This window comes from Miniopterus natalensis, chromosome X, assembly GCF_054644295.1.
Source record: "Miniopterus natalensis isolate mMinNat1 chromosome X, mMinNat1.hap1, whole genome shotgun sequence".
NCBI lineage: Eukaryota > Metazoa > Chordata > Mammalia > Chiroptera > Miniopteridae > Miniopterus > Miniopterus natalensis.
Genome location: NC_142103.1, coordinates 106275358 through 106297384, shown reverse-complemented (window position 1 = coordinate 106297384; position 22027 = coordinate 106275358). Strand labels below are relative to the sequence as shown.

General features: G+C 53.9%; 1 protein-coding gene across 1 annotated transcript; it reads right to left on the bottom strand.

Annotated features, from left to right (window-relative positions):
* Positions 1 to 210: 210 nt before the first annotated feature.
* Positions 211 to 17527, bottom strand: ASMTL (acetylserotonin O-methyltransferase like). Its single transcript, XM_016221704.2, has 13 exons — positions 17431 to 17527; positions 16282 to 16413; positions 14658 to 14705; positions 12755 to 12819; positions 11813 to 11874; positions 10967 to 11075; positions 9507 to 9885; positions 8532 to 8694; positions 5269 to 5453; positions 4236 to 4368; positions 3271 to 3414; positions 1933 to 2055; positions 211 to 1269 (listed from the first exon to the last, which is right to left on the bottom strand). Exons 1-13 carry the CDS (start codon positions 17521 to 17523, stop codon positions 1052 to 1054), a joined length of 1854 nt encoding a protein of 617 aa, XP_016077190.2. The 5' UTR covers positions 17524 to 17527; the 3' UTR covers positions 211 to 1051.
* Positions 17528 to 22027: the final 4500 nt, after the last annotated feature.

Sequence of the window (22027 nt, the reverse complement as noted above, 5' to 3'; positions counted from 1 at the left end):
GAGAGGTAACGATCGATAGAGATTCCTCAAGCTCCCTTCTAGAAATCTGCGTGTAATGAAATTAAAAATGCGATGTTTACTTTTTAAAGATAAATGCAACAATACCTCTCCGCATTGGCTCGTTCCATTTAATACATCTTGGATGTTCCATTCCCTTTTATCTCCCTCCCGCGTTGGATAGGTATTTCTCTCGTTTCCACTCACGGGCTCTTTAGAGAAAACAGATACATTTACTGACACACAGAAGAGACCTGAGTTGGGGAACATTTTTGGTAAACAAGCAACTTGACCCAGTTCACCTCCTCCACCTGCCTGAGGTATGAGCTTCTTAAAGACTCAGTTTAACCAGCTGGGAGAGAGGGGCCCTGCTCCCCAAGACCTGCAGGGAGAGGGAGACAGAATCTGCTCAGAGAGCTGGCCCCCTGCTGGGCTCCTGCCAGCCGGGACAGCTGTGACGTCACCGGGACATTGAAAACGGGCTTGAAAGATGACATCATCGGGGCTGGAGCACGGCTGGTATGGCTCAGTGCTTGAGCGTCAACCCATGAACCAGGAGGTCACCGGTTCTATTGGGGGTCAGGGCACATGCCCGGGTTGCTGCAGGCTCCATCCTCAGTAGGGGGCCTGCAGGAGGCAGCCAATCAGTGACTCTCTCATCATGGATGTTTCTATCTCTCTCTCCCTTCCTCTCTCTCAAATCAATAAAGACATATTTTAAAAAACAACGACAGAGACTGGAAATGCTCAAGGCTGGTGGCGAGGGCAGGGTGGAGGGGGCTCCTGCTGCGGAGACTCACTGGGCAGGTAGGTGGCCGCCCTGCCGGGTACACCTGGGGTCTCCGCAGAGGTCGATGCCTGGCATTGTGAGGGAGGGACCCCTGGGCTGGCGCTGTCCTTTCCCAGGGTCTTCAGCCCCACGAAAGGACTCGGAGAAACAGTGCTCCCCACGCCCTTTTATCTGGGCGGTTACAGCGAGCCCTCCAGTAAACGTTGCACCGCAAAGTCCACATTCCAGGACGGTGGCCCCCCCAGGAGAACATCCCTGTGAGCCTCAGGGCACAGTTCTAGTGGCCAGGATCACATCCAAGATGCTCCCGGGGCGCGCGGCCCCCACCACCTCAAAGCCGTGCATCTGCAGCAGGCGCTGGTACTCGCTCAGGCTGCGCTCCTGGCCCAGCGCCTGCACCAGCGTGTTCAGCGACTCCATCAGGCCCCACCGCGCTGAGCGCTTCTTGTCTAGGAACGTTTCCGCCACCAGGAGGCCGTCACCTGCGAGCACAAGAGCAGCCGCTGGGGTCCCGCCCAGGAACAGAGGGAAGGGGAGCCCGGAGGACGGCAGCTGTGATGGGGATGGGAGGTCAGAGTTATGGGGTACACGCTGCAGACGGTGCCCCGTCAGGCTGGGGAACCAGAGAGGGAGACGGAGTAAAAGACCAGGACTCCTCTGAGGGAATTCACTCGGTAGGAAACAGGTGAGGAATTCTGATTGTAGGGAGGAGCCTCCATGACCCCATCAGGGGGCAGGTGACGGGAACCTGAGCCCCAGCTGCCTGGAGCAGAGTTAGCACCAGTCCTGCCAGCTACAGGAGAGATCGATGATTGGTGGGGAGTCCGTCTGTGAGCTGTATGGCCCTGGCCAGCATGGTTCAGTGGTTAGAGCATCAGCCCTGAGCCCTGAAGGGTCCAGGGTTCGATTCTCCATCTGGGGCATGTACCTGGGTTGCAGGTTCGATCCCCAGCTCCAGTAGAGAGCATGCAGGAGACAACCGATCGATGATACTCTCTCTCACACCGATGTTTCTCTCTCTCCATCCCTCCCTCTAAAAATAAATGGAAAAAATATCCTCAGGTGAGGGTTAACAAAAAAAAAAAAAGAAAGAAGAAAAATGCCTTTATGTTTTTAAAAAGAGAAACTAAACTACACAGTCTCACCTGGTTTGCAGCTGTCCGAGATCTGGCTCAGCAGCTTGTGCACCTTGTCCTCTGGCCAGTGGTGGAGAACTCTGGAAAGAATGTAGAGGTCGGCCGCCGGGAGGCTGTCTTTGAAAAAGTCACCTGGTTTAAAAACAAAATATAATCATTCCGCTAGGTATACAAGAACCTGACAGAAATGGGGAGGCACCACCCTCTGAATTGAAATGGAAGGGGGGCTTGCTAGTAGTGGGGTATGTCCCCCCAAAAGACATGTAGAGAGCCTTATTTGGAAATAGGATCTTTGTAGATGTGATTAAGGGAAGGACCTGAGATGAGGTCGTCCTGGGTCAGGGGGGCCCAACATCCAAGGACGGGGTCCTTGTAAGAGACAGAAGAGGAGACACACACAGAGGAGAAGCCACGTGGAGACTGAGGCAGAGACGGGAGGGATGCAACTACCAGCTCCACGGACCCCTGGAGCCCCAGGAGCTGGAAGAGGCAGGAAGGACCCTCCCTGGATCCTCCAGAGGGAGCTCGGCCCTGGGACCCCTAGATCTCAGACGCCTGGTCTCCAGGATGGAGAGAGGATGAATGTCTGTTTTTTTAAGGCATCCACTCTGCATAGTTTGTTTTTACAGCCATACAAAACCAACACTGAGAAAAACTATTTGAAAGAGTTACATTGTTGCCCTTTTGTAGCAAATGTCATATTGTTACTATGCCATTGTTTCCTTGTTGTGGTTCCTGAAATGATACATTGTAACAACTTCACACAGTGTTGACGCATTTTATCAGGTGTTACAAGTCATGTAGACAGGATTTAAAGTCTACAGGAGGGCCCAGCCAGAGTGGCTCAGTGGTTGAGCATCGACCTGTAATCCAGGAGATGGCGGTTAGAGTCTGGCTCAGAGCGCACGCCCGGGTTGCAGGCTCGATCGCCAGAAGGGGGCGTGCAGGAGGCAGCCAATCAGTGACTCTCATCACTGATGTTTCTATCTCTCGCTCCGTCTCCTTTCCTCTCTCTGAAGTCAATAAAATATATTTAAAAAAATAAAATAAAGTCTACAGGAGGATATGCCTAGGTTACATGCAACCTCTAGGCTATTTTATATGAGGGACATGAGGATTGAGGATTTTGGTACTGGAGGGGGGTCCTGGTACCAATCCCATGTGGACACCAAGGCACGGCTGTACAGACGGAGGTGAACACACCACACACATACATAGAGACACAAGTAGCATGCACACACACCTGCAGACACACAGAGACAGACACACCTGCACATGCACAGAGACATGCTCAGTGTCAGAGGTCAGCCAAGTGCTGAGCAAGGGCGGAAACACAGGAGCCCTCACCTGGCACGAAGCGGACCTGCTGTGTCTGTGGTCCGTCGCTTTGAAAACACGTGACATCCTTGATGACCTCTGGGAGGTCAAACACAGTCACCTTCAGACCCGGGTACTCCCTGGCGAGCTCGTGGGCGAGGACACCTGTGCAGCCTGTGGGGGAGGGGGGATGCAAACACAGACTTGATCACCTGACCCTCCTGGCCCTTGGGAATCCTTGAGTGAGCCTCCAAAGTTCGACCTCGGCAAAACCAAACAATGTTCTAGGACACGGGTTGAGGCCAGCGCTGAGAGATAAAGCCAGCCGGTGGTGCAAGTGGCTGCTGCCTAACATGGGCCTTGGGGCCTTCCAAAGTCAATACCACGCAAGCCAGTAAGTGAGCAGATGAGCAGGGGTGGTGGGCACAGTCTCACGGGGAAATCCTTAGGGCAGGGCTGTGGGGGACTGTAACCTTCCCTTCTCCTTTCGGCTGTGGGAATGCAGTCTCAATGGCTGGTGCCACAGCAGCCACTCTGGGCCACCGGGAGGAAGGGGGTGCAGAGAGGATGGGAAAATGCAAGGTGGCAGCTCAGGAGACCTCTTGGGATGCTGATCCCATTACCCACTGTGGGCAGACATCTGTTTCTCCTGAATCCTGTGTAAGGACTGGGCCAGACTGGGGTGGATTGTGGGACATTGTCACACCTCATGAGATGGGACAGAGGGCTCCCCGTTTCTGTCTCTGACTCGGTAGCCACCAGGAAGGGTCCCATCACCTCTCTAAAGGTCCTGGGCCATCCTCAGGACCTCCCAGCGGCTGGGAGTTTCTGCCCAAGTCCTCTCACCCACCCTGGCCAAGCCTGGGTCCTTGGGGATTTTGCAAAGACATAAGCCCGTTTTGCAAGTCTTGTGAGCAGATCAGGCACCCGCGCTTCAATACAAGAAAAGAAGCACCGGTGCTGTTGGCACCTGAGTCCTGGTGGGGTGTACATACCGCCCAGGTCGCAGGCAGAGGTGAATCGAGACAGGTCAAAGGCCGTGGCCACCTGGTGAGCGGTCAGCTTGCTGATGCAGTGCATGGCCCCCATAAACTGCAGCTTACTGTCCTGGCTCTCGTAGAGGGAGCCCTAAACCAGAGCAGGGTCTGAGCAGACTTGCAGACGCCCAGGGGTCCTGCACCCAGGTGGGGGGAAGGGTGGGGGCGAGGCTCAGCAGGGCTCTAGGGAGGGCACCGAGGCAGGGAGGGGTCCAGCAAAGCCTGCAGGGGTTGGGGGTCATGTAGAGGGCAATTCCATCCAAATCTGCCCGGTAAGACACCTGAGGGTCGCCGAGGCCCGGGGCAGCATGTTGGTGAAGGCGAGGCTCTGGGGCACAGCCCGGATGGAGGGACGGGGCCTCCCCACCTCGTCAGCACCTCTGGGGGCTCAGAGCACCTTTGTTTTCATGCTCTGCCTCCCTCTGTCTGTCTGTCTGTGTCCCTCCCTCTCTCTGTCCCTCTCTGTCTCTGTCTGTCTGTCTCTGTCCCTCTGTCTGTCTGCCTCTCTCTGCCTCTGCCCCTCTCCCCCCAGATGACTTAAGCCCCACGCTCTGCCACCCCCGTTTTCATGTCACACACAGAACCTGACTGAGTGCCTCATGTGTGCTCTGCCCTCAGCAAACCTAACTGGGGAGCAGCTGTGCCCCTCGTGAAGCCCCCCCATACGGCCCTGCACACCCAGGCCTACACCCCAATAGGGCCCCACAGGACACACAGCCGTCTTGCATGTCAACCCCACGTGAGTCTCTCTGCACAGATGGGACCAGGGGAGAGACGGTGCAGGAGGTGCTTGGAAACTGAGGGCTCCTGTTCAGCATCATTACTCAGAAGAGAAACAGGGTTCGTTGGACCCCTTCCCGGGGGAATTCTCTTCTCCGGCCCTGGACTCCCTGAAACACCTGGAGGCGGATCAGCCAGCACCCCATGCCGCTTCCGGCGTCCCCCCCCCCACTGGCCATCCTGGGGAAAGAAACGTCCTCAGCTGGGCTACCGGGAACAGGTCGTCCACTGTCTTCCCCAGGACCCTGGGGTGCTGGTTGGTCCCCTCCCGGATGGCCGACTCCAGGTGGGTGAAGAGTTTCCAGGCGCGGTCGTTCTCGTACATGATAAAGCCGTGGAGGGAGTACTCGCAGTCCGACAGCAGGTACAGGCTGGCCACCTCCGAGTTACTGTAACCTGAAAAGACAGGGGAGGTCCTGGTGGCGACGCCCACACTCAGCTCACCCGGCCCCAGGGAGCCGCGACCGAGCTTCATGGAGAGGTGAGCGCAAACACTGTCCGCCTGCCCTGGCCAGCGTGGCTCAGTGGTTAGAGCATCGGCCCGCACACCAAAGGGTCACGGGTTTAATTACCGGTCAAGGGCACACACCTGGGTTGCAGGTTCGATCCCTGGCCCCGGTTGGGGCGTGTGTGGGAGGCAACCAATGCATGTGTCTCTCACAGCGATGTCTGTCTCTCTCTCCCTCTCTCCCTTTCACTCTCTAAAAATCAATGGAAAAAATATCCTCAGGTGACGATTAACAAAAAAAATAAAGAATAAAAAATAAAGTTTGCAGCCTATAGGCTTCACACGAGCCAGTCCCACAAAGGCCCCATAATTACATAACCAATTCCTTCCAACAGATGTAGTCTATGCCCCATGGGTTGTGATTCCCTGGAGAGCTCTGACCCCTAATGGGCCCATCCTCTCTCCACGCACCTGAAATCCAGGCAGACTGTCCCTGCACCCACCCCCGATCCCTCCCAGGACACTCCTACCTACAGAAGCCAAGGCATAGAATCAATCGTGAGGATTGAGGTGACGGACACTGAGACCTGTGTGTGTCAGCAGAGGACCCCACCCAACGCCAGTCGTCAGATGGAGGGAACAGCTCGGTGTTCGTTTCAACGACGAGATGATCTTATTCTTGTGATCAGGGCTCTTCTGAAGAGCAGCCGTGCCCCATGCAGAAGGGGAGGGACTGCTGACGGGGCTCAGGTGTGAGATTGGCCAGAATGACTCAGAAGGCAGGTCCAAGGACCAGTGATTAATGAACGGTCTGCAGCTTGGAGCCTTCTCTGAGTTCAGTCATTGTTTTTGGTGGAGGAGAAGATGATTTAAATGATGTGGCTCAGAGGAAATTCCGCTTTCTATGCTCCAAATCATGAGCCTATGTTTGACTGCCTCTGGTGTGAAGGGCAGATTTTGGGACCTCCACTACCAGTACCCCGCTCTCTTCATATAACAGAAGGCAAGCTGCCTCTATGGTCCTGGGAGCCCCCCTGCTCTTTCACCTTTTTCAGGGAACATCTACAATACCCCTGCTTGGAGACCATGCTCAAGAGTTGTGTTCCATTCAATAAACACATCATCCATCCATCCATCCATCCATCCATCCATCCATCCATCCATCCAACCAACTATCCATCCATCCAACCAACTATCCATCCAATCATCCATCCATCCAACCATCCAATCATCCATCCATCCATCCATCCATCCATCCATCCATCCATCCAATCATTCATCCATCTATCCAACCAACAAACTATCCATCCATCCATCCATCCATCCATCCATCCATCCATCCATCCATCCATCCATCCATCCAACTATCCACCCAATCATCCATCCATCCATCCATGCATCCACCCATCCATCCAATCATCCATCCATCCATCCAATCATCCATCCAACCATCCATCCATCCATCCATCCATCCATCCATCCATCCATCCATCCATCCATCCAACCATCCATCCATCCATCCATCCATCCATCCATCCAACCATCTATCCATTCATCTATCCATCCATCCATCCATCCATCCATCCATCCATCCATCCATCCATCCATCCATCAATCCATCCATCCAACTATCCACCCAATCATCCATCCATCCATCCATGCATCCACCCATCCATCCAATCATCCATCCATCCATCCAATCATCCATCCAACCATCCAATCATCCATCCAACCATCCATCCATCATCCATCCATCCATCCATCCAACCAACCATCCATCCATCCATCCATCCATCCATCCATCCATCCAACTATCCACCCAATCATCCATCCATCCATCCATCCATCCATCCATCCAACCAACCATCCATCCATCCATCCATCTATCCATCCATCCATCCATCCATCCATCCATCCATCCATCCATCCATCCATCCATCCATCCATCCATCCAACCATCTATCCATTCATCTATCCATCCATCCATCCATCCATCCATCCATCCATCCATCCATCCATCCAACCATCTGTCCATTCATCCGTCCATCCATCCATCCATCCATCCATCCATCCATCCATCCATCCATCCATCCATCCATCCATCTATCCATCCATCCAACCATCTATCCATTCATCCATCCATCCATCCATCCATCCATCCATCCATCCATCCATCCATCCAACCATCCATCCATCCATCCATCCATCCATCCATCCATCCATCCATCCATCTATCCATCCATCCAACCATCTATCCATTCATCTATCTATCCATCCATCCATCCATCCATCCATCCATCCATCCATCCATCCATCCATCCAACCATCTATCCATTCATCTATCCATCCATCCATCCATCCATCCATCCATCCATCCATCCATCCATTTATCTCATCTGTCACCTCCCATCTACCTATCCATCCACCCGTTTTTACCTACCTATCTACCCATCTCTTTATCCATCTATCCACACCTTCAACTATCCTTCCATCCACCCATCTGTCCATCCATCCATTCTTTCATCCTTGCATCCATCCGCTTACTTATCTATCTCTCCATCCATCTATTGATATCTTCCATCACCTACCATTTATCTGTTTATTTAACTATCTATGTATCTATCATCTCTGTCTGTTATCAGTATCTATCCACCCACCTATCTATGATCTATTCACTTGTCCATCTCATCTGTCTATCTAAATAAACAAATGTCTATGTTGTGCACCCATATAAATGTCCTATTAATTCTGTATCTCTGGAGAACCCTAATACAGACCCCATGAGACCAGAGCCCATAAGAAGCCATTCTGCTAATACACACGTGCAAACACACACACACACACACACACCTGTTTCCTTTCTTCCATCTGTCCCCTGTGTCTTACCCTCTGAGGAACAGTCACGTTTCCAAGGGCAGAGGGTCAGCCGATCAGGTCCTCCCTGCCTTGGCTCAGATGTCACCCTCACTCAGTGACCTCCTTCCGCCTGCTGAGATTCTCAGCAAAACACCTGCAAGTCCCCTCACCTCTCTGTGTCTTCTCCAGCAACCCCAGGGCCACACAGATGTCCAGCAGCCGTCTGGTTCCGCACTCTGAGGCGTCAATTTTCCCAGCAATATCCACAGCGCTCAGGGGGCCTTCGTCTCGTAATAAATCAAACACTTTCATCTTGCAAGCTGTGAACAGAGCCTGTCCATGAAACACAGGTACAATCAGACTTAATATGCGACTTACCAAGTACCTTTCATTCCCTCAGAAAACCTGGGCCCGCGACTCCGCCCTCTGCTGGTCCCATAAGTCCCTCTATGTCTTTTTAAAAAATTATTAATATGTTTTTATTGATTTCAGAGAGAGGAAGAGAGAGGGAGAGAAAGAAATAGAAACATCAGTGATGAGAGAGTCATTGATCAGATGCCTCCTGCTCGCCCCCTACTGGGGATCGGGGCTGTAACCCCGGCATAGGCGCTGATGGGGAATCGAACCACAGTCTCCTGGATCACAGGTTAATGCTCAACCGCTGAGCCACACCTGCCAGGCTCCCTGTCTCTGTCTTGAGCCATTTAGTAATGGCAGATAATCAGCCCCCAAAAGACAGGCTGACCCTCAGAACCTCCAAACTGGACCTTATTTGGAAATAGGTTCTTTGCAGGTGGGATGAAGGGAAGGATCTGAGATGAGGTCGTCCTGGGTCAGGGGGTCCCTACGCCCAAGGGCAGGGTCCTTGTAAGAGACAGAAGAGGAGACACGGACACAGAGACGAAGCCACGTGGAGACAGGGACAGACAGGAGGGAGGCGGCCACCAGCCCGGGGACACCTGGAGCCCCAGGAGCTGGAAGAGGCAGGAAGGACCCTCCCTGGGGCCTCCGGAGGGAGCCCGGCCCTGGGACCCCTGAATCTCAGACGTCTGGTCTCCAGGATGGAGAGGAGATAAATGTCTGATGTTTAAGCCCCCAGTTTGTCGTCATTTGTCACGGCCGCCCCAGGACTCTTGTGGACGTACCTTGGATGCTTTGAAACCTTCTGTCAATTCCAGAAGGGCTGTGGGGGGCAGGCTCTTCACCGTCCTCTTAGGATCTGCGCCCTCCGAGCTGCGAGCCTGTGGCTGGTCCTTGGGTAGCTGTGCCCCGCCCGCCTGCGCCCCACCTGGGCCGTGGCCCTCCGCATCGCTCAGGTCTCCCAGGCTCCCAATCGTGTCCACGGCAGGGACGGAGCCCTGCCTGGCCCGCTGCAGGGCCTCGGGGCGTGGAGGGTTGTACAGCTCAGCCAGCTTCTTGCAAAAGTGGTTCAGGGGGAAGCCGACGACGTTGAGGAAATCTCCGTGGACGTATTCCACCAGCATCCCGCCCAGCGCCTGGATACCGTAGCCTCCGGCTTTGTCCCTGAGAGGGGGGTTGTGAGAGAGAGAAAAAAAAAACAAAACAGGAAAGAAGGTGGAAGATCAGAGGAGACAGTTGAGCCCGGCTGGCGTGGCTCAGAGGTTGAGAAATGACCTGGGATCCAGGAGATTGAGGTTCGATTCCTGGTCAGGGCACAGGCCTGGGTTTGGGGCTCAGTCCCCAGTCGGGGGCGTGCAGGAGGCAGCCGATCCATGACTCTCATCATTGATGTTTCTCTCTCTCTCCCTCTCCTTTCCTCTCCATAAAATCAATAAAGATATATATTTTTTAAAAGGGGGATGGTTGACCGAGCCCAGCAAGCTGTCTCTAACCCTCCAACCCTCCAGCCCTCCAGCCGCGGGGCCTCCTGTCACAGAGTTACCTGCCCTTGGCTGGAATTGAACCCGGGACCCTGCAGTCCGCTGGCCAACGCTCTAACCACTGAGCCAAACTAGCCGGGGCTCAGAGGCCTCTTTATGGGGCTCTTGGGCCCAGGTCTTCTCTGCTGAGACCTTTTATTTTATTTTTAATTCTCACTTGAGCATATTTTTTTCCATTGCTTTTCAGAGAGAGAGAGGAAGAGGGGGGAAGGGACAGGGAGAGGGAGACACGTCCGTGTGAGAGACACAGCAACTGGTTGCCTCCCCCGTGTCCCCCGACTGGGGCCGGGGAGCGAATCTGCAACCTGGGTGCATGCCCTTGACCGGGAATCGAACCGGAGACCCTTCGGTGTGCAGGTGGATGCTGTAGCCACTGAGCAGCACCAGCCAGGGTGGCTGAGGCCTTTCTATGGAGGAAGAGGTGCCCTCGAAGGCCCCTCCTGCACTCTGACCCAGCGTCCAGGGCTGTTCGACCCTGGCCCCTGCCCCGCTCTGTCCCCCAGATTCGGGCCCATGACAAGGCAGGACCCTCCTGGGCTGTGGTGGCCTCCATGTGGCCGGCGCCCTGTGACAGAAAGCGGGTTGGAGCTACTGGGAGTGACATACAGGCCCTCAGCTGGGCGCCCGAGGGTGCCGTGACTCGGTGCCTGTCACCCCCGCCAAGCCGGGCCATGGCTCAGGGGTGGGATACGGGGGACACTCACATGGGCTCCCCGCTGTGGATGTATTCCCACAGGAGCTCCTCGGACAGCTGCGAGAACTTCACCAGCGTCTCCTCGTAGAATTCGGAGACCTCCATGTCCAGCCGGCCGTCTGCAAGGACAGAGGCCCCCAGGGAGGACGCGAGTCACCTCCACATCCCAGAGTCTGTGTCGCCCCGTTTGGGGGAGGCTCTGCCCCAACCGTGCGTGCAATTCAGATATAAATCATTCATGGGGGGGGGATAGGTTCAATTAATTTTTTAAAATATGTTTGGGTTTTGTTTTTTTTATTACTGATTTCAGAGAGAGGAAGGGAGACGGAGAGAGAGAGAAACATCCACGATGAGAGTCAGTGATCGGCTGCCTCCTGCATGAGCCCCGAATGAGCCCGGGGGTTGAAACTACAACCCAGGTACGTGTCCTTGACCAGGAATCGAACCTGAGACTCTTCAGCGCGCAGGCTGGCGCTCTAACCACTGAGCCACACCGGCCACGGCCTTCTGTGCATTTTTTAAGAACTTTCTGCCACCGTGGCCTAAGTTATACACACCCACGAGGGCCCACACCCTCCACCTTCCTGACCCAAAGATGTCAAAGAAAGCGTCTCAGAGGCTTGTCACAGACGGGCCTTTGTAAGTGGCACCTGCCACGTGTCCGCCACGTGGACGTGGCACGTGGCTCTCAGAGGTAACGCCCCCGACATCCACATCGCCCGGACTTTCCCAGGCAGGATGGGAGGGAAGGGCTGTTGTGGGGGCGACGCCCGAGCTGCCCCCATGGGCCCTGATCACTGAGATCCCCCCGGGTCCCACCCTGACCCCGCGGAAGGGGGGGTGCCGGCCGTGGTACCTTGGCTGGAGCAGTGGATGATGGTGACTCCGGTGAACACGCTGTGTTCTTTCCCATTCAGCCTGCAAGACACAACCGTGCACAGGACGTGTCTCAGGCCGGAGCCGAGGGAGACACAGGAACGGGGCGGCCCTGCGCCCTAGGGCTCAGGTCCTCACTTCCAGTCCACGTGATGGCTTTCTCCCTCCTTGCCCCAGATACCCCGTCTCCAAGAAAACCTAACAAGAGAGACAGGTGCAGCCCTGGCCAGTTGGGCTCACTGGTTAGCGGAAGGGTCCCAGGTTCGATTCCTGGTCAAGGACACGTGCCTGGGTTGCAGGTTCGATCCCAGGGCCCAGTCGGAGGAACCAATCAATGTCTCTCTCTCTCTCCCTTCCACTCTCTCTGCAAAAGCAATGGAAAAAAATATCCTTGGGTGACGATTAACAGCAACAATAAGAGAGATGCAGGCGTGGGGTCATCGGTCTCAGAGTGGGAGGGACAGCCATAGGGTGTTGCTTACAGGACCCAATGTCCGGGTCACCGGAGGGCACATGGACCCAGACAGGAGCAGGGGGCCACGTAGGGAGGACTCGGAAGGGGCAGCCCTCAGCTGGTTCTTCCTGAGGGTCTGTCTGCTATCCCGTGACCCGAGGGAGACCCAGGCCCTGGCTCCCTGTCAGCTGAGCACAAGTTCAGATGTGCTGGGCTGTGGGAAAGCTGGTCAGAGGGGGGCGGCCATGGGGGGGACACCAGCCAAAAAGTATATGGAGGGGCCAGAGATAAGCTCATGGACCCCGGCTTGCGCTCCACGTGGGGGAAATTAATACAGCTAAGTTCAAGGCGCTGGGTCCGTCCTCTGACTGGCCCCACGAGGACCTGAGCCCCTGCCCCCCATCCTGGGCTCTATCTGACGGAGGGGGGGCAGCTGGTCCCCGGGGACTCGGTCCACGCGGCACCCACCTGGACAGCATAGTGTACGCGTCCTGCTTGTCCACCGGCTTCTCCAGGATCAGCCCTCCAACCGTCTACAAGGGAAACCGGAGAGAGGTGGGTTTGTCCACCTGAGGGCCAGACCTCTAAAGGCTGACCGGCCCACTTTTTTATGCTTTTAAAATTCGAGGTGAGATTCGCGTAAAGTAAAATTGGGCATTTTTATTTTTATTTATTTATTTTATTTATTTATTTTTAATTCGGCATTTTTAAATGATCCAGGGGCGTTTAGTACATTCACTCGGTTATACTTTTATCACCTCTCGCTTCTTCCAGAATATTCTCATCTCCCCAAAAAACAGACCTGCCGTCGACTGATTTTTAGAGAGTGAAAGGGCGGAAGGGAGAGAGGAGGAGAGAGAACGAGAGAGAGACAGAGAGAAACATGGATGTGAGACAGATGCTCCGATGGGTCGCCTCTCGCACACGCCCCGGGGGGTTGAACCTACAAGCCAGGTGCACACCCTTGACGGGGAATCGACCCCGTGACCCCTCCATGCGCCGGCCGACGTTCTAACCACCGAGCCACGCTGGCCAGGGCTGTAGAGAATTTTTATAAGTCCGTTTGAGCCAAGCTGATGACATGCCGGGGAGCAAAATCTCAAATGCCCCCCCCTTTCAGCCCCCAAGGACAATTTTGTAGCTTCTTTTATGCATTTGGAATTAAGGGGGGAAGCCAGGTAGGGATCGGGTTATAGGTTAAAGGGGTCACCTGCTGCCTTCAGGGTGGTTACCCCTCCAAGGGGCCTGAGGACACATTTCAAAGGTGTGTTAACCGAGGTGCACAGAAACAACGGACGGGGCTTGCTTGCTAAACGTGGGTAAACTCTTCAGAAAAGAAGTTATAAGCCTGCAGCCTGACAACCCATCATGACCCGCCCAGTTAGGGGGCTGTGATCCGATCATCTGGGAGGTTACGTGTGGTCTGATTTAGGACAATGTCCCTTTTTCCTGAATGAGGGGGAACCCAAGACGCTCCAGGCACCTGCCCAGGCAGATCAGTTATGAGAATGAATTTATACAAAAGCTGAGGGCTTAGAAATGGGCCTGCCCGGCCGACGTGGCTCAGTGGTTGAGCGTCGACCCATGAACCAAGAGGTCACCAGTTTGATTCCCAGTAAGGGCACATGCCCAGCTTGCAGGCTTAATCCCTGGTAGGGGGCATGCAGGAGGCAGTCGATCAATGACTTTCTCTCATCATTGATGTTTCTCTCTCTCCCTCTCCTTTCCTGGGCCAATCCACTTAAAGCAGACACTCTATCTAGGACCCCATGAGCTAGTATGGAACCCTAGAGTTTGGTCACCCCAGGGCGAGGACAGGGAGGGAATAAGGAGTCCGGAAGACGGTGGCATAGGTTAGTGGGTGAGTCGGTGGGTTTTTCTCCTGCATTGGTGAGCTGGGTGGTGAGGGACTAGGGGAGGAGAGTGGGGGCAGGGCCTGGCTGTTACCGTGAAGATAATCCCCACAATGGGAACATTAAAAAAAAATTTTTTTTTAAATATATCTTTATTGATTTCTGAGAGAGGAAAGGAGAGGGAGAGAGATTTAGAAACTTCAATGATGAGAGTCATTGATCAGTTGTCTCCTGCACACCCCGCTACAGGGGATCAAGCCTGAAACCTGAGCATGTGCATTGACCGGGAATGGAACCAGTGACCTCTTGGTGCACAGGACAATGCTCAGTTGCTGAGCCGGCCGGGCTGGGAACATTTTTAAAACCCAGAAACAAAAGCAACTATAAAATTGGAGCATGTTCCCCTGGCCCAGTGTTGTTCAGTGGTTAGAGCGTCGGCCAGCCAATCAAAGGGTCCCAGGTTCGATTCCCGGTCTCAGGCACGTACCTCGGTTGCAGAGGCCAAGAATCTGACTCACCACGATAGTGTCGGCTCCGATGACGATGTCAGGGGCCCGTAGGTCTTTCTGCAAGAGATCCAAACCCAGGTTTAGAAACGATGCATGTCTGCGTTTTGATACACACCTGCGTTTTGACGCACGGGGAACAGCCTCCTGGGTGGGAAGCTAGACATACTTTGTAGAGCAACACCTGTGTGTGCTCTCGTGCTGAGCAAGGACAGGAGTGGGACCCTGAATGCTCACCCCAAATCTGTACACCACCTTGAACTTGGGCTACACTTAAATACTAACCTTCCACTGCTCCAAATCAACTCATCAATATTCATTCACTTATACCAGTATGTATAGCATTAACTACAATGTATTTATTACATTAATTGCAACAAAATATTATTATAACACATAGTGATAAGCTACATTAATTCTATATTGTGAAGGACTAGTAATTATCATGGGATACTGCAGAGGAATACATAGTATTAAATTGCATTAATTCTATATGACACTGTCATATTAATTATAATAGGATATTGCATAGTAACACATAGTAATAGATAAGTTACACTAATTCTACATAACAATACTGTTATATTAATTCTAATGGCATATTACACAGTAACAAACTAATTCATAATCTATATTATATAAATGATACTATTAATTACAGTAGTATGTTATAAAGTAACAGGTGGTAATAGATAAGCTACATTCTTTACTGTAAATGATACTGTTGTATTAATTACAATGGTATATTACATAGTAACAATTTCATAATCTATATTATAGAAATGATACTATCAATTACAATAGTATGTTACAAAGTAACACATGGTAATAGATAAGCTACATATTGTAAAAGATAGTTATATTAATTACAATAGCATATTATATAGTAAAAAATAGACAAGCTATATTAATTCTTTATCATAAATGATACTGTTAATCATGATAGTATATTATATAGTAACAAAGTAATAGGTAAGCTATATTAATTCTTTATTGTCTATGATACTGTTATATTAATTACAATAGCATATTATATAGTAAAAAAGTAATAGAAAACCTTTAATTCTTTATCATAAATGATACTGTTAATTATGATAGTATTATATAGTAGTAAAGTAATAGATAAGCTATATTAATTCTTTATTGTATATGATATTGTTATATTAATTATAATAGTACATTACAAACTAGCAAAATAACAGATAAGCTCTATCACATATATGTTACAGGAGTATAATTGTTTACTCCATGGCAACACTCAGCAATAAATAAGCTGCATTAACTGCACACTGTAAAAGGCATTTATTTTTTAAATTTCATTTTATTTAAATATGTTTTTATTGATTTTAGAGAGAGGTAGGGAGAAGAAGAAAGAGAGAGAAACATTGATGAGAGAGAAACATCAACAGGCTGACTCCTGCACACCCCCCACTGGGGATCCAGCCTGCAACACTGGGCACGTGCCCTGACCTGGAATCGAATTAGAGAACTTTTGGTTCACTGGACGAGACCCAACCGAGCCACACCGGCCAGTACAAAAGGGCATTTATTATAACACGTCTATTTAAGACCTGAGCCCGCCGTCCCTTCCCCGCAACAGCCAGAGACCCTGAGGTGGCAGAAGCAGAGCCCTTGCCTGGTGCATCCTCCGGGCCACATCCAGGGCCTTCTGCTTGGCCGTCTCCATGGCATAGGCGTACGGGGTGGCGAAAGAGCCTTTATCGAGCTTTTCTTTAAACCTGGAAGGAACCACCTCGAACCTGAGACCCTGCAAACAGAGAAGACGTCGTGTGGAGGGTTTGAGGAACGCAAGGTCGTGGGTGGGACAGAGAACAGGGAAGGTTTACGGTAAAATGGGGCCTTTCCCATGCACGGTCCCTCTTTCCCGATGCCTGAAGTTTCATCTAGAGCCAACTCCTGGGCTGGCAGGGGCTGCTGGACCTGGAGGGAAGACTCTGCCCACGTCAACCACACAAAGGCCAGGGTGTGATATTGATTGAGGTGCTGGGCACACAGGTCAGAAGGGTGAAAGGGCTGCCAGTCAGCCCCTAAAGCTGGGTGACTCACCCCTCCAGGGGTGAAGCAACTGAAAACATACTTCCCACAAGAAATGGGGGGGAGGGGGATGTGTGAGGGGGAAATAGGGCTTTTTTGACTTTGCCCCCTAACAAGACATTCCCCTGCAGGAGGCTGGTCATGGAAACTGACCCACCAAGGCCGGCAATGGGGGCTTTGACCCCAGGGGGCAAACTGCCCATCTCCTTGGCAACCCTATAAGAGCACACTGTGCACCTTGTACCTGGCTCTGTCCCTTCCCACCCTCCCCCACCAGCTGCAGGACAGAGGGAGCTGGGACACACAGAACCTGGCTGGGCCTGCAGCCCTGTACACCCCAGGCAAGCAGGTATTAGGACCCTGGACCACTAGACCTGGCCTGGAGATCCTGACCCGAGGTCATGCACCCTCCTGCCCCACCCCCAGCCTATAGACCTGGACCCCTATGGCTAGGATCTGGCCCCAGTCACAGGTCACTACAGCCTGAAGACCCCTGGACCTCACACCTTGTCACTAGACCCCAACCTGCTAAGCCCAGCCCCCAACCCCCAGGCCAGAGACCCCAGCCCCTCATTCCCATCACCAGGCTCCAGGGTCCCTGGGTACCCTGGTCACTAGGCTCCCCGGTCACTAGGCCTGAGCCAGAGATCCTGACCTCCCTGCTGGTCACCGGCCCTGGGGACACCAGGCCCCGACCGCCACCCCACCGAGGCGGGTGCCCGCCGCTCACCGCCCTGCTGAGGATCTCCTGGCGGCGCGGGGAGGCGCTGGCCAGCACCACGCGCTTGTGCTGCAGCTTCCGGATCACCGGGTACAGAGCCATCGCGCCCCGAGCCCGGCCCTGCGCGCAGCGTGACCTGCTCCGGGCTCCCGAGCCCCGGACACCGCGCTCAGCCCTCGCCCAGGCCCCGAACGCAGCTCCGAGCCCGCAACGCACCGCTTTTCAACCGGCCCCGCCCACCGGAGGCTCGCAAACCAAGCACCGCCCGCACCGCGCCCGCGGAGCCACGCCCCCAATAAGCTCCGCCTCCAGGCCTGTCTCTCACCCCCTTTGAGCAGGCCCCGCCCACGCCCAACGGTCTCTGCCTATCAGAGGCCAGCAAGCAAGGCCCCGCCCCACCCGGACCCGACGTAGCCCCGCCCCTAACGTGCCCTCGCGCTCACCACCGGAGCCCCGCCCCTAACAAAGCTCCGCCTCCAGGCCTGTCTCTCACCGCCTTTGAGCAGGCCCCGCCCACTGCCCAACGGTCTCTGCCCATCAGAGGCCAGCAACCAAGGCCCCGCCCGCCACGCCCTACGTAGCCCCGCCCCTAACGTGCCCTCGCGCACCACCGGAGCCCCGCCCCTAACAAAGCTCCGCTCCGGGGTCTGCCGGGCACAGCTTCCGAGGCGGCCCCGCCCACTCGGTCCGGAACCACGCCCCCAGCCCTGACCAGGCCCCGCCCCCACGAGGCCCCGCCCCCGCCCCTCGCCCCGCCCCGCCCGCGCAGCGACGCCTTGGACAGTAGCTGCGCGCAGGCGGCCGAAGGGGTGGAAGGGTGGGGGGTAGGTCCCCCAGAACCTCCACATCGCGGGGTTCCTTGTGAGCATTGCGTGAGGGCGTGGAGATGGGGGTCCCTGAGGGCGCGGGGGGGCGCAAAAATGGGGGGCTTCCCTGAGGACGCAGAGTTGGAGGGTCCCTGAGGGCGCAGAGTTGGGGGGTCCCTTAGGGCACGGAGTTGGGGGTCCCTGATGGCGCGGTGTCGGGCACGGAGATGGAAGTATATCTATAGGTAGATTGATGGACCCATTATAGGTAGATAGATGGGCAGAACCAGCACTGGTGACCTCTGAGGCCTCCGATCATTCTTGGGGGGGCAGGCGGGGGTGCTGCCCTGTGATTTGCAGGATGTTTAGCTGCACCCTGGCTTCTAGAAGGCAGCGCCTTCCTTCCAAACTGTGGCAAGGACAAATGTCTCCAGACATTGCCAGGTGTTCCCCGGGGAGAGGATTACTTCCAGTGGAGAAGTACCTTTAGAGGTATAGAGAGATGATTGATAGATGGTGATAGATAAATGACAGATCAATAGATAGGTAGATGATAGATGATGATAGATAGATATAGATAGATATAGATAGATAGATAGATAGATAGATAGATAGATAGATGATAGATAGATAGATAGATGATAGATAGATGATAGATAGATAGATAGATAGATGATAGATAGATAGATAGATATAGATAGATGATAAATAGATGATAGATAGATGATGATTGATAGATAGATGATAGAGAGATAGATAGATAGATTGATAGATGATAGATAATAGATAGATATTTATATTATATTCTAGATGTGCCCTGATTGGAGATAGAACCTGCAACCCTGATGTACTGGGATGATTCTCTAACCACTGAGCCAGGGCTGAGGGTTTTTCTTTCAAGTCCCCGAAATGTGTGTGTGTGTGTACACGCATGTGCACGCATATGTGTATGTACATACGTGTGTGCACAGGAGTGCGTGCCTGGATGGATGCACGTGGGGCGTGTGCACCGGTGTGCACATGCACGCATTTGCTCTCGATTTAAAAGCAGACGTTAAACATCACCTCATTCCACTCTTGGATATTTGCAAGCACAGCTTTAATAGATGTTTTTGTGGGTTTTTCCTCCCCAATAAAGACACAGCACCAGCATCCCATCCGACAATCCTCAATGTCACCGGCACCCCACCAGCCGTCCGTGTGTCCCGCCCCCACCGCCGATTCAAAATGTGGGGGGCCCTGATTCTGCTGTGGATGGAAGGTCTTCTCTTTGGACGTGCGGGGGTGTGGGGGACAGATTCCAACATGAGGTGTCTCAGGAGTCACAGAGAGAGAGAGACGCTCACCCTGTGTGCTGGGAGAAATCCGAATGTCAGTCACCCGGGGTCCTGCTTCTCCCAGGGCTCCCTCTGTCCCTACCCCGCTGTCCCCACCCCGGCTTGGGCTACGTGAGCGTCAATATGCCTTCCGGTTTTCCTGGCTGCTGATAAGGCGAACAGCTTGAGTACGGTTCTGGGAAAACACACGCAAGCCACATTACGAACATGCTGAATGCAGGCCAGGGTCTCAGGTTAGCAGTCACACCCGGACGGTGTGACAAGGTGACTGTCCCCAGAGGCTGGAGCCTCCTGATGGAAACTCCCGGGAACGCCAGAGACCCGGTGGGCCCCTGAGTGATTTCAGTGGTGTCGGGGTCCCCCTGAGCAGTGCTGATGGGGCGTCGGCAGCCCTCACTGGCTAACAGGTTCCACAAACAAATAAAAATAGTCATATCGGGCTCTGGCCAGCATGACTTGGTGGTTGGAGCGTCGGCTCGAGCACCCAAGGGTCTCCGGTTTGATTCCCGGTCAGGGCACATGCCCAGGTTGCGGGTTCCATTCCCAGTTGGAGGCCTGTGGGAGGCAGGCGATCAATGACTGTCTCTCATCATTGATATTTCTCTCTCTCTCTCTCTCTCCCTCTCCCTTCCTCTCTCTGAAATCAATAAAGACATTAAAAAAAAAACAAAAAACGCACACACACACACAAAAATACTAACAATGTGACAAAACTCTGGACTCTGTCTGTTCACATCCCTGTGGAACCCAAGGGCCCGGGAACCTGGGGTCCCATTGGGGGACATTATAACTCAGGCAGATGACCCCTGAATGCTGCCTGTCAGCCTATCCTAGGTGGCCCAGAGCTAGCTGTGGGATGCTTTGAGGTTTTCACACTTTTTTTTTTTTTTTGGCACCTGATGTGTGAGTCTCACGCCCCGATGATGAACGAACGTGGGTGTCAGCATTGGAGTCTTGCAGGCTCGGCGTTTCTGACCCCGGGGGGTGGGGATGTCGCTGAGTTTGATGTTGCTTTCTAGGGTTGGGCTTTGGGACAGGCAGGATGTCACACCTCGTGGAGAATTTGGGTCTCGGCCTTTGTTCAGTTCCCCCCCCCCCCCTGAAGTCCTGTTTCAGGCGAGGCTCAGGATGTCATACAAAAGCTGGCATGTGACTGTCAGCTCCCTGCAAACAATCCAGGATCCATGGGCTCGGACACTGTCCCCTGTGCGGACATCCCGGATGCAACTCTGTGAGCCACGGTCCTGTGCATCCATGGCCTGCGGAGCAGGGCATTAAAGGGACCCTGAGGTCACCTCTCAGGTCCCAAGGGTAAGCTCTCCACCTGCACATGCCTTTTACCCTAAAGGACATACACGGGCAGATGGCCAAGGTGGGAATGTGGGTTGGATTCTAACACCAGACATGGATAGGGGGTCTGGAGCCTTCACAGGGCAGGTACCAGACTCCACAGTTTACAGTCAACAGGTAGCAGGTAGAAAGAAAACATGAGATCTCCCTCCCACCGGGACCCCTCAGTCCTCAGAGCAGCCTTCTGGGGCAGAGGGTCTCCCCCATGGGCTCCGTGGACATTACACCAAGGATGTTCAGCTCGTCTATCCAAAAGCCCTCACCTGACACAGGTGTGGCCCCCTGGCCCTGCCCAGGGGGTTGGGTCCCAGGAAGCAGGGGGCCAGCACGGGGCAGGGTGCACCTTCAGTCCCCCACCCTGGGGCCCATGCTTTATATCTGTCCCTGTCCTGGCGACAGAATTCCAGAGTTGCTTAAACAAATCTCAGCGTCTTGACACGGCCGTAAGAAATGATCACAAACTGGGGGCTTAAAACCACAGAAATTCATTGTCCCCCCCATCCTGGAGACCAGACATCTGAGATCCAGGTGTCCCAGGGCCGTGCTCCGTCCGGAGGCTCCAGGGGAGGGTCCTTGCCTTTTTCAGTTCCTGGGGCTCCAGGCGTCCCTGAGCTGGTGGCCACCTCCCTCCCGTCTCTGCCTCCGTCTCCACGTGGCTTCTCCTCTGTGTCTGTGTCTCCGCTTCTGTCTCTTAGAAGGACCCTGTCCTTGGATGTCAGGCCCCCCTGATCCAGGTTGAGCTCATCTCAGAGCCTTCACTTCACCCCACCTGCAAAGACCCTGTTTCCTAATTTGGTGACATTCTGAGGTTCTAAATGGAATAGACTAGACTCCATTCTGAGGTCCTTGGTGGGCATGGATTTGGGGGTGAAACTCTTCACCCCGGTCCAGTTGTGTCTGTTTTGTACCTGGCGGGGAGCAGGCTCAGAGGTCCACCAGCACCCTGGACTCTGGGCGGGGAGGCTGCCTGCCCTACAGACATCCCGCCACCAGGTGGCGCCTCCGAGCTCCCGCTGTGCAGACTCTAGGGCGGACCGTCTGTTTCTGCAAACTGGGCGCCGGAGCTCTGCACACCCTGGGTGTGGGTTTCTCGCCTTCCCGGAGGAGCCCGCG

Excerpts from the sequence above, each read along its gene's own strand:
- ASMTL (XM_016221704.2), bottom strand. The coding sequence starts at position 17,523 with ATGGCTCTGTACCCGGTGATCCGGAAGCTGCAGCACAAGCGCGTGGTG. Across the intron at positions 14,706-16,281 it reads TGGCCCGGAGGATGCACCAG|AAAGACCTACGGGCCCCTGA; the intron begins GCAAGGGCTCTG and ends GATCTCTTGCAG. Across the intron at positions 11,076-11,812 it reads CATCCACTGCTCCAGCCAAG|ACGGCCGGCTGGACATGGAG; the intron begins GTACCACGGCCG and ends CTGTCCTTGCAG.